Here is a 12,714-nt window from a genome sequence, read left to right as displayed (position 1 = left end):
TTCATCTGCCTGGAGCTCATACACCAGTAATTGCGTCTTAATAAACCAGTATTTCCTAAATTCTTACATGTTTGTCTTTTGAAATCAGAGGCTCAGCCTGTTTTGGTTTTTTTCCTCCTTAAAGTGACCTGGCATTTTTGCCTGGTTGCCCAAAAGATTCTTCCATTATCTTTAATGTGTAATAATTTTACTAGCATGTGGTTTAGTGTTGGCTGCTGTGGATCATTTTCACTGGCATATGGTATAACTTTTCAATTTGTAGACTCCAGCCTTCTTTTATTTAAAGTTTTCTTGAATTAAATCTTTATGTATTTGTTCTGTTCTTTTTTTGTTTTTGTTTTTCTTCTTTTAGGACTCCAAGTCCGCTTCCCTGCATACTTCTTATGATATTTTTGCCCCAGACTTCTAGGCTTGTTTTTCAAAACTTATAATAGGAAGAGTTTGATATTTCTGGGTCAGTAATTTGTAGGTGGCTTTCCAGGCTTCATAACTGACAGTCTCTTGGGAAGCAGACTTGGCCCAGTGGTTAGGGCGTCCGTCTACCACATAGGAGGTCCGCGGTTCAAACCCCGGGCCTCCTTGACCCGTGTGGAGCTGGCCCATGCGCAGTGCTGATGTGCGCAAGGAGTGCCCTGCCATGCAGGGGTGTCCCCACGTAGGGGAGCCCCACGTGCAAGGAGTGCGCCCGTAAGGAGAGCCACCCAGCGTGAAAGAAAGTGCAGCCTGCCCAGGAATGGCGCCACACACACGGAGAGCTGACACACAAGATGACGCAACAAAAAAGAAACAGATTCCCGTGCTGCTGACAACAGAAGCAGACAAAGAAGAACACACAGCAGATGGACACAGAGAGCAGACGATGGGGGGTTGGGGGAGAAGGGGAGAGAAATAAATAAAAAATAAAAATAAAAAATAAAAAAGACAACCAGGAAAAAGAAAACTTAAAAAATAAAATAACTAACAGTCTCTCCTCTCCCGCCGCAGGCACAGGCTGCTCCCTGAAACATGTCTTCTCTCTGTAATTCTTTGATACACCTCCTCTTTTTCTCTGACCAAACCAGATCCAGGAGGGCTTCTTCTGCTAACACTACTTACCCCAGTTCCCATCCTCATTTTCACAGGTAACAAATATGGCTTTTTTCCCTCAGGGCAAACACTCATCCCCAGGAAGTGTATTTTTGCCAATGCTTTCTGGGATTTACCATCACTGAGCCCTCTCCCCACCTCCGACATGACTTCTGCCCTATCCTAGCTGCTCGTGGAAAACTCCCACGCTCTAGAGTCTATGGATTTTATCTCTCTTCTGGTCTTGCTAACAATGGAGTTTGTGGGTTTTTCTCTTTCATTCTCCTTGCTGCTTTGGATTGAAGGGGAATGTTGCCTTCTGCAATCATTTTCCTACCCCTGTGATCTTACTGGAGCCTTTTCGACAATTCTGCAGCATAAGCAAAGCAGCTTTCCCTGCCGCCCCATTTTCTCCCTGATAAAACAGAAGCGCTGAGTCTCTCGGGGTGCTGCCGGGTGGATCAGCACCTGGGGTCTGTCTGTAATGGATCAACCTGGGTCTGTTTCTCCTTGTCCTCCGTGTCAGCCTAGCTGCAGGCAGGAAGGTTGAGGAGATGAGGTTGGGCTGCATCATTTTTTCGACTTGAAAGTGCCAAGACAGCTGGTTGGGAGCTGTGGAGCCGCCTGGACCCCAGGCTTGGGGAGAGCACAGGAGTAGAGGCTCGCTGCAGCCCCTCTTCTAGCACCTACCCCCATGGCAGAGAGCCCCGAGAGAGGGGCAAGACCACTCCCCAACATCATCTCCCTGCCTTGCATGGGAGCTGGGAGGAATTAGCCTGGGAAAGCTGGAGAAAAGGCTCCCCGGGCCAGCCCCGTATGTACCTGGGGAGCTGTCCTCAGCTTCTGGGCTTTTTGCCGACCACATTCCCTACATAATCCTGATCTTCCTGGAAGATGGATGCTGGAGGATGGCTTTGTTGCAGCTGAAATCCTGGCTCACTGGAGACTCTCAAGTCTTCCAGAATACAGCTACGCCCCATCGTACAGGCCAGCAACAGCCTGCTTGGGATGTCAGAGAAATCATTCCCACCATTTCCCTGCCTCTCGTTCAGACATGCTTTTTCTACCCCAAATGGGAAAGCTTATCTTCTTTCTCTTCTCCTCTAAAACTCTCGTAAAGAGGCTGGCACAGGAGTGGGTATTGCTCAGGGGTTAAACTTCGCATGTACAGAGCCCTGGTTTCAACCTCTGGTACCTCCTTAAAAAAAAAAAAAAGGCACTTAGCATAGTGCTAGTAAATAAATGCTCCTGAAGTGTGTGCTGAAGGAATTATACATCATCCCTTTTATTAATGCCTTCTGTATGCTCAATATACACAATCTTCTTGAATCTTTCTGACCACCATGGGAGGGAGGTCCTGGCATTATCCCTTTGAACAGCTGAGAAAACAAAGCCTCAAAGAATAGAAAGTACCCTATTCTGTGTCTAACTGACATAGGGAGCATCTAAATATAGGGAGCATCTTATCTTTGGACTCAAGCAAGTCCAAAGATAAGAAATGTGTTAGTCAGTTTTTGCTGCATAACAAAAATCTCAAAAAAGATCTATGACTTGTAACATCACATCTACATTTTTCTCACTCCCATTTGTGCAGGACAGTTGGGGCATCTTTGCTTTAGGATGCAGATTGGGTTCAGGTTCACTTTTCTTGTCACATACTCTAATCATGGCTAATGGCAGAAGCCAAGAAGGTCAAATGGAAATATACAATTTATCAGGAGGTTGCCAACCCCGAACTAGCACACTATCTCTCCATTTTCATGGTTGGGGCCAGGGGCTGCTCCTGGCTAACGACTGAGAGACATAGGGACGCTAAGGCAGGCTCATTCCTGGGGGCACGGGCCAAGGATGCCCCATTACCCTTGCTGAACTTTCTTGGAACTGCCTTGCAGGCTACAACCCACCTTACTTCCTCCCTCCCTTGCTCGCTCCCTCCCTTCTTCTATCTTTCCTTTCTCCCCTCCCCCCCCTCCAGACCCTTTTGGCTCCCTCCTCCCTTTCCTCCCTGGCATTTCCCCCAATCCATCTCTTGTACATTCATCCCATCTTGGTTGTCTTAGAGGACCTGGACTAACACCCCTTCCCCTAATGGACTTGGCCAGCCAAAAGGAAGAGAAAGAGAGGGTATTCCAGGCAGGTAAACAGCTTGAGCAAGGGTGTGGGGTTGGGAAGGGCCAGGGGGTGTTCCCAGAAGAAGGGGGTAAATTAGCCTGTCCTAAAAGGACATCAGATTCCCATGTCCCCGCTGATCACAGGAAGGACTGTACGGCCTGTGTAAGTTCCTGAGCCTCTCTCAGCCTTGGGTTCATCATCTGTAAAGTGGCAATAACAATAGTAAAAAAGACTTTCATAGTCTTTGTGGCGATTAAATGGGTTATTACAAGAAAGTGTTTATTTAGACCAGCCTAAGTTACCAATTAGGCCACTAAGTTCCAAGCTATAATTACAAAAAACACTTGAAATTGCCCTTCCTCTATGGGCCTGCTTCTCAGCTTTGAAGAAGGCAACTCACATACTTTCTTCTTTTCCTTATCCAAATTTTCCATAATTTGTTTGCGACCTTTAGGATGCAGACATGAACCAAACCTGATTCCTGGAAGGGAAATCCTTCCTAAGAAAGCAGCAGTGTGCCGTGGGACTGCACTTTCCCAGAAAATCCCCCAATTATTGATGGGGTTAGGTCCTGACATTGTCCACATGACCCTACAGGAGCCAGATAAGAGAGCGGGGGTTGGGGTGGAATCGAAGAGTCGCCCAGATGTCTTGTCTCTCTTGGACAGTGGACATCTGGACACAGGGGAGAGTATGGATATTTGCCACTGGGCAGCAGCCTCGATATATCTGGATGGAAGAAGGAATGTTCCTTAGAGCCCACTTGATGTATAGGCTTCACTTCCCAGATGAAGGTTTGGATGTCAGGGTTACAAAACCTTACTCAAGTGGTCCCCATACCTCCCCCACTACCAGCAACATGCCCATTTCACAAATAAGGTAGTTGAGGCCCAAATAGTGAGTGACTTGCTTAGGGTCACTCAACGAGTGGTAATGTTGGAATTCAAATTTAGCTTCCGAGCCCTTTGCCATGGGCTTGAGGGGTCACCTCTGGGACAGTCTCCCCTCACCTTCACTCTTGAGGTCTTACTAGCCCTGCCCTCAGCAGAGCCTCATGGGTTGGAATTTCTGCTACTTCTCCTGTGAGATGCCATAGCCAGACAGCTGGGTGCCCTGTCACCCTGATGAATGTGGAAAGCCTGAGCTGTAATAAAAGTAAACATAATAAGATAGGCAACAACATTTTTGAATGCTCACATGGTCCAGTCCTGTGAGAGTTGCTTCAGATGCATGTTTAGCTTCACTCAGCCATAACTGGAAGGTCGTCTTGGTTATGAAGGTTTTTGGCTGCAAGTAAAAGAAAATCTGGCTCATGGTGATGTAAACAACACAGACATTCGATTACCTCATAAAAGAAGAAGTCTAGAGCTGGGCAGTCCTGGTTTGGGGTTATGCAGTTCTCCTGGATTTCATTTCCTCACAGCCTCCACCATCACCTCATCATCCAACAGCCCCTAAAGCAGAAAAGGAGGCGAACAGGGAGGAAAAGAATTCCCCAGAAGCCCCCAACAGATGTCCAGAAGGCAGTCACACGACCAGGCAGGAATGACAGGGATTTCCCTGACAAGTTCTGACCAATGGTGGTTCATCTCTTGCGAAGGGGGTGTTTCGCCTGCCCCAAATGTTGGCCCAGTTCCTGAGAAAATCAGGTTCTGCTAGAAAGGAAGAAGCCCCGGGCCCAGCACATTCTTCTGTCTTTGCTGTGTGGGAGGATGTCGCCTCTGGGCTGCTGTAGGAAGAGGGACTATTTGGGAGAGATTCAGACTCCAGTGATGCTGGTCTGCCAAGAAGCCAGAGGTAGAAGAGTGAACATTTATTCAGCACCGACTGTGTGCCAGGCCCTGTGCTGCAGCATATCACTCTCCCAACACACATTGTTTTTATTTATTTATTTTTTATTTGCTTTTTTTTTTTTAGGTACCGGGACTGGGGATTGAACCCAGGCTCTCCCTTGTGGGAAGCAGGTGCTCAACCACTTGAGCCACAGCCGCTCCCCTCTCTCAACCACATTTAATTCAGGCCTCACAGGGAGGGCTGTTCTTCCCATTTTTCGCATATGAAAACTGAGTCCAAGCCCTGAGCACACAGAGAGGGAAAGGCAGAAGAGGAATAACGCGAACAGCTGTTAACTTTCTGACACGGTGTGCGGGGCGCTGGGGTAAGTGGGCTGCCTAAATTGGGTCATCCCTCCTCCTGGCAGCCCCAGGAGGTTCTCTTTCCCCCGTTCCACCGATGAGGCGCCGAGGGTTGGAATAGAGAAGGTTACCCAGGTCTCAGAGCTCAGCGTCGGTGGAGCTGGGCTGCAAACCCCACTGTGAGACACTGTCCCGTGCAGCTCCCCAAATTTGGAGAAAACCCTCCAAGCCCTTTCTGCCGCCTTTTTGGGACTGTTGGCTCTGTCAGAGGATAACTGGATAAATAAACAAGGGGTTCGGAAAACTCCTTTTGCCTCTTGCTGTTCTGAATCTACCGAGGCCACTCGAGGGTCATCTGGCTGCCTTGACAGCCAACATTAAACAGGCAAACAAATCAACCTTTAATATGATAGCAGGAGTGCTAAGTATGGTCAAGAGAGAAAAATGAAACAGACTACGGCAGTAGAGAGCAGCGGGTTGACAGCTTTTGGTGAGGTGGTCAGGGAAGGCTTCTTGGGGGAGGTGGCGGTTGAGCAGATGCCCAGGGATGCGAAGAAGCTAGAGAGCTATGCTGGTCTCTGAGGGAAGAGTGTGCCAGGCTGAAGGGACGGCAAGAGGGCAGGGCACGGAGGAGGGGCAATCGTGACAATGGCCACCACATCCGGAGCCCCCACCATGTGCCAGGTACGGGGCTGGGTGCTTTCCCCTCATTCCATCTCCCCTTACAGGTGAGGACGTGGGGACTTAGGAGATGGGCGGCCCCAGCGAGTGAGAGGCTGGCAAACTGCCCAGCGCCCTCTGGGCTTTCGTCCCCTCATCTGTACACTGAGGGCCTCGGAACCAGATGGTCCTTCAGACCCTGAATCTCTGGGGTTATCGTTACAGCAATCATAAAGACAAAACTAAAGCTCTGCACCTGGCACGCTTTCTGGGCCCAAAGACCTCGTTTCATCCTCATTGGAATCCTGAAGACGGGAGCTATCAGGAACCCCGCTTTTCAGAAGATCAAGTGAGGGGCCCTAAGCACCCCACCTGGCGAATGGAGGACACCCAGGACTGCCCGTTCCAGCCGGGGCTTCACTCCTAAACACACCTCCTACTGCCACAGAGCATGAGAGTAAATACAAGAGCTAATATTTCTTGAGCCCCTACTATGTGCTAGGCAGTTCTCCATGCCTGGTTGATTCCTAACAAGGACCCTGTGAGGAAGGCACTCTTTATATCCATTTGCGAACTGGAATTGAGAGGTTAAGTGGCCAAGTTTATACATCCAGGGAGTGGCAGAGCTTGGCGGTGAACCCCGAACCCGCTCCTGGAACCCCTGTAGGCACTCCAGGGTACCGTGTGGCCCCGTCCCACCCAGCCCAGCAGAGGAGAAGGCTCAGGTGGCTCGACTGCGTCTGGGGTGGGGGTGAGATGACTGGGGCGCTGGGGTGGTGGGGTCCAGTTAGGGCTGCTGGCCTGGAAAAGCCCGGGGTTCTCTTTACATTCTCCCACACCCCCGTCCCCCACCACGTCACTCTCCCACGCCCCCCCCCCCCCCGCAGCCCTCTACTCTCTCCCCCCGCCCCGTATACTCCAAGTCCCCTCCCCACCTCTTCCCCCCTCACCTCGCCGCCCCCCACATCCTCTTTCTTCTCCCCACATCCTCCCTCCCTGCCTCCACATTTCCCATTTTCCCTAAATGACCCCTCCGGTCGCCTCAGTCCCCCTCAGCGCCCCCCCCCCGTCCTCCCCCCCCCCCCCCCCCCGGGCCTCGCGGTCCACGCACCCGCTTCCCGGCCCTGACGGCAGGGGCGAACTTGACCAGAGACGCGGGGGCGGGGAGGCTGCGGGGCGCCGCGCCCGACCCCCGCGGGCCCGGGAGGGAGCCGCCGGCCCGCCCCGCACCCGGCCGCGGGCGGCGTCGAGGGGCGCCGAGGGGCGGAGTGAGTCACCTGGCGGCGGCGCGGCGGCGGCCCCTGCTCCCGCTCCGGCTCCCGCTCCGGCTCCCGCTCCCGCTGCCGCTGCCCCTCCGCTCCGCTCCCGCCGCGCCGGCCATGGCCTGGGCCCTGCTCCTCGGCCTCCTGGCCGCGCTGCTGCTGCTGCTGCTGCTGACCCGCCGGCGCACGCGGTGAGTGCCCGCGCGGCCCCCCGGGACCCCCGCCGCGGCCGAGGGGTCGCGGAGCCAGCGGGGGGTCGGGCCTGGAGACCCGCCCCCCCCCCCCCCCCCCGGGCAGACAGGGAGCACGTTCCCTCCGCGCGCCCCGAGGGCGAGACCCCCGGGGCCGGGGGTCGCAGTGCCCCTTCACCCAGGCGGGGGACCCAGGCCGAGCCGCCTCTGCAGAGAAGGGAGGCTCCGGGGAGGGCGCGGGAGCAGGGGCTGGGTCCCCAGGAGCCGAATACGCCCGGCCTGGCCCGCGGCGCGACCCCAGGGCCCGGGAAGGGGTTTTGAGGGAGGACGGAGAGTGTGTGGGTGGGGAGTGGGTGCGCGGACAGGCTCCGTGTGGCCCCGGGGGGAAGAAACTCCTTCCCGCTCTCCAGCCTCCACGTGCATCCAGCACCCAGCGGGGTCGAGCCCTGCCTGGCTCCCAGCAGGGGACCCTGCGTTGCTCCTCGCCCCTCAGGCCCATTACACGGGTGGGAGAGTGGAGGCTGGGGAAGGGGCAGGCACTGGCCCATGCCTTTACTTCCTGGGATCCCCCCCGCCTGGATGGGTGGCAAGCGGTAGACTCAGTATTTCCTTCTGCCAGGGGAGAAACTGAGGCCCACAAAGGGGCCTCTCGCCTCCCCTGAGGTCCCTCAGCCCCCGCAGGATGGGGCCTGCGCTAGAGGGCTCAGAAAGCTCAGCCTCCTGCTTCCCAAGGGTTTCCTTTCCCGTTGAGAATTTATGATGGAGGAGAAAAAGTAACACTCAGACACCTTCCGTCAGGGAGAGGCAGGCGATCTTTGCTTTTTATTAAATATTTTAAAATTAATTTTCAATTGCACAAGGAAGAAAGGAATACATTTGACTTAAAAAAAAAAAAAGTAATCCCGTGATAGATAAGACTTAAACCTAGTAGCCACCTCTTTCCCTATCCTCTCTGCCTTTCCTGTTGATCAGTTTGGGGAGGAACCTTCCAGATTTTTAAAAAAATAAACTTTTTTTTTTTTTAAAAAGAATAGTTTTAGATGTACAAAAAAGTTGCAAAGAGAACAGGAAGAGTTCTAGTATGGCTGGCCCAGTGTTTCCCCAGTTGTTAACATGTTACGTTATCAAGCTACATTTCTCACAAGTCAAACCAACACTGCTGGGTTACTATTAACTAAACTCCAGACTTTGTTTAGTCTTCACCAGGTTTTCCATTAATGTCTTCTTTCAGTTCCGGGACCCAACCGAGGGTGCCCCCTGGCCTTTTGTGTCATATCTCCTCAATCTCCCCAGACATTTAAAAAATTACTCTTACACGCATAGATGTGAGACTGGGTAATACAGGCATTGTGTGCATGTGTGTGCATTGTGTGCATGTGTGTGCATGCATGTGAGTGCTTAAATCAGTGTCTGAAAGTTCCAGATGCATAAGGACCTTTTTTATTTTTAAACAATATATTAGTTGAATTTCAAACAATAAGTTCAATATATTTTTCTTTGACCTCCAGATACATTTTTTTTCCCCCAGATACGTTTTCAGGTGAAATTAAAAATGTTGTGTTTAATTATTTGCCTGGAAGCGAACCCCACAAAGAACAGCCCACAAACAAAGTGGTGAATAAATTTCCCTATGAAGAAATGAATTGCATTTCCTAAATTGTAAGCTTTTTGGGCTACTCTGTAAAGAAGTGTTTTACCTTTTTCCCTTCAGATTTTAATTTTGACCTATGCATCGGTGTTGCTATATGGAAATCTTATTCATTCCTTTAAATTTCCCAAGTAGTTCATGAGCTGTGTAAGGTGCAGGGCCTTGGTTTTTTTTTCTTTCTTTTTACCCATGTCCCTATCGATGGTAGACTCTGAGGCTGTTTTCTGATGTTTTCACTGTTTCAGACAAATGTGCTGTGATCTTCTGCAGGGGCCTTCTGGCCTGTGTTTTTCTCTGGGGTAGGTGGGAGCAGCTGTAAAGCTCATGGATTCTGGGAGGTGCCTGGGTGCTCAGCACCCCTGCTCCATGGAAATTCTTACCCTGTGGGGGTAGGAACAAGCCAAGTGACCCCTTTCTGCCTCAGTTTCCCAGTCTTAAAAATGGACACGATGATTATGGTGAGTAAAAGTGAAATTGCTGGATTAGAAGGAATGCACTTTTAGCATTGTTAGCTAATTCTTGCCAAATACCACTTATGAGACCTAATTTATCTTCGGGGGCAAGTCTTTGATGTAAAAAAATTTTTAAAGCTGTGGGCTGCTTGAGAGTGTCAACAAGGGGGAGTTGGGGAGAATGTTGGGGCTGGAGGTTATAAGAAGATGGGGGCAGTGGTGTGGACCCTGGGGAGACCCCACAGGGACCCCAATTTACAGAGAATCCCAGATCCCCACTCTCATTTTCTCCTCTCCACTCAGCAAGGGAGCACTTTGGTTATACCCAATTTACAGAGAATAAAACTGAGGCCCGGAGAGGCCAACCAACTCTCCCAGGGTTTGCCTGGGGTAAAATCCGGGCTGCAATAATTTTTAATTCCAGGGAAGTGGACTTGGCCCAGTGGTTAGGGCGTCCGTCTACCGCATGGGAGGTCCGCGGTTCAAACCCCGGGCCTCCTTGACCGGTGTGGAGTTGGTCCATGCGCAGTGCTGATGCGCGCAGAGTGCCGTGCCACGCAGGGGTGTCCCCCGCGTAGGGGAGCCCCACGCACAAGGAGTGTGCCCTGTAAGGAGAGCCGCCCAGCGCGAAAAAAGTGCAGCCTGCCCAGGAATGGCGCCACACACACGGAGAGCTGACACAAGATGACGCAACAAAAAGAAACACTGATTCCCATGCCGCTGACAACAACAGAAGCGGACAAAGAAGAACACGCAGCAAAATAGACACAGAGAACAGACAACCAGGGGGAGGCGGGGGAGAAGGGGAGAGAAATTTTTTTTTTTTTCTTAAAGATTTATTTATTTAATCCCCCCCTCCCCTGGTTGTCTGTTCTTGGTGTCTGTTTGCTGCGTCTTGTTTCTTTGTCTGCTTTTGTTTCTTTGTCCGCTTCTGTTGTCGTCAGCGGCACGGGAAGTGTGGGCAGCGCCATTCCTGGGCAGGCTGCACTTTCTTTTCACGCTGGGCGGCTTTCCTCACGGGCGCACTCCTTGCGCGTGGGGGCTCCCCCACGCGGGGGACACCCTTGCGTGGCACGGCACTCCTTGCGCGCATCAGCACTGCGCGTGGCCAGCTCCATACGGGTCAAGGAGGCCCGGGGTTTGAACCGCGGACCTCCCATATGGTAGACGGACGCCCTAACCACTGGGCCAAAGTCCGTTTCCCCAGAAATTTTTTTTTTTAAATCTAAAAACTTACTTAAAAAATTTTTTTAAATTCCAGGCAAGATGAAGTCTCTCTTTCCACACATTGTTTCGGTGGGCTGAACACTCAAAGGTCTTAGAGCCACGTGACCATAAGACAGGAAGAGCTGTGGCTCTGACCAGGGGAATGACATACAGAAAAATGCGTACCTGACCCTGCTGCTCTGTAGTCGGTTTACCCAAAACTGGGGTTCAACTGAGCAAGGGGTTCTACTACCTTGTCTTGCTCCTTTCTCCTGAAACCAATCTCAGGATAATTCCATCACCCCCATCTTATAGCTGAGCTTTGGCAAGTTTAAATGAATTCCCCAAGGTCACGTAGAAATTACGTTCCACATCTAGCCACTTCCAAAATCCATGCTTTTTTCAGTTAGTCACCAGCTGGCTTTATCTCTGACATTGTTGATCATTGTTTTTTTCCCTTTAACTTTAAATTTTTTAATTATGAAAAATTTCAACTATATAGAAAAAATAGAAAGAACCCATGCACACATTCCCTTGATCTGAAAGTTAACATTTTATTTTTTATTTTTTAAAGATTTATTTTTATTTATTTCTCCCCCCCCTCACCCCTGTTGTCTGCTCTTTGTGTCCATTTGCTGTGTGTTCTTCTGTGTCAGCGGCACCCGGAATCGGTGTCTCTTTTTGTTGCGTCATCTTGCTGCAACAACTTTCTGTGTGTGCAGCGCTGCTCCTGGGCAGGCTGTGTTCTTTTCATGCTGGGTGACTCTCCTTACAGGGCGCACTCCTTGCGCGCGGGGCTCCCCTACATGGGGGACACCCCTGCGTGGCACGGCACTCCTTGCATGCATCAGCACTGCACGTGGGCCAGCTCCACATGGGTCAAGGAGGCCAGAGGTTTGAACCCTGGACCTCCATATGGTAGGCGGATGTTCTATCAGTTGAGCCACATCCGCTTTCCAGTTAGCATTTTTAAAAAGTACAGATGTCATGCTGTTTCAACACTAAATATTTCAGAATGTCCATAAAACCGCAATTCCGCGATCCTGCCTGAAGAAATGATAAATAATTCTTAATATCATCTAGTCCCCAATCCATATTCAAATCTCTGCCATTGTGGCAGGAAGTTTTAAGCCCAGTAACTGTGAGACACCAAGGCTTGGTGGGTATCTGTCATGTGGGTATGAGAAGCATCCTTTTGTTTTCAGGGCTCAGTTTCCCCATCTGTATTCTGAGGTGGCTCACAAGCTGGCATTTCAGGACCCCACCCCTTAGCCAGGCGGAATGCACACCCCTTGGTCTTTGGGCTTGTGAGGCTGCTGCCAGGGGCTTTGTGAAAGACTTTCTGGGTAGGAGGTCCCTTTTGGGGGGTGGGCGGAAGCCATGGTGGCATCAGGTGACTTCAAAGTCAGTTCTGGGTCCCCGTAAAGGCCCTGCAGGACACAATTTTTAAACACATATAAATCTGCTTTATTCTAATTCTGCTGTAACCAGAGGTCACAAATTGGTGATTCATGCCTGAATTCAGTCCAATGCAGTTGCAGATGATGCAAGAGGAGAAAGTTGGGGGATTCCACATACAAAAATCCAGATTTCCAGCTTCTTATGAAAAATTGGGAGATCTAGCAGAACTTATCTGACACTCAATAGTAGAGTTCTCTTTAGACCTTGCCACACTGTCCATCACTCCCTGTTGCCTCCCAACATCGATCAGTTTTGGCTCTGCTATTTTTTCTTATGTTGAGAAATTGGTGTCAATTTCACAAAGAGGAAAACAAAAACTAGAGCAAGGCAGTCACATGCTTTTTCTACACAGTGGGAGGCAGAGGGGTGTGGGGATACGGAAGAAAGTTGGGGAGCCCCCTAGGTCAGTCTGTAGGTGAGCCCTGGGGGAAGGATGGGTTAAGCAGGTTAAACAGAAACTCAGGCTGCTCTAACCCAACTGAGCAGAAATCAGGCCCCTTCACTCCCCGTTAAATCCTTGCT

At 50.9% G+C, this 12,714-nt stretch overlaps 1 protein-coding gene across 2 annotated transcripts in view; it reads left to right on the top strand.

Moving 5' to 3' along the window:
* Nucleotides 1–5,898: 5,898 nt before the first annotated feature.
* Nucleotides 5,899–12,714, top strand: part of PTGIS (prostaglandin I2 synthase) — a 49,975-nt gene continuing 43,159 nt past the window's right edge. Inside the window, exon 1 of one of the 2 annotated variants that reach the window (XM_058287215.2) lies at nucleotides 5,899–5,996. Coding sequence is in view for 1 of the 2 variants with exons in the window: in XM_058287216.2 (XP_058143199.1) it covers nucleotides 7,352–7,425 (74 nt within the window). In the remaining variant the exon portion in view is untranslated. Of the gene's footprint in view, nucleotides 5,997–7,250; nucleotides 7,426–12,714 lie in introns of those variants that run through there. The other variant, XM_058287216.2, reaches the window with a different exon arrangement.

This window comes from Dasypus novemcinctus, chromosome 24 (assembly GCF_030445035.2).
Source record: "Dasypus novemcinctus isolate mDasNov1 chromosome 24, mDasNov1.1.hap2, whole genome shotgun sequence".
NCBI lineage: Eukaryota > Metazoa > Chordata > Mammalia > Cingulata > Dasypodidae > Dasypus > Dasypus novemcinctus.
The sequence above is the reverse complement of the archived record's forward strand: the minus strand, read 5'-3'. Positions and strand labels throughout refer to the sequence as shown.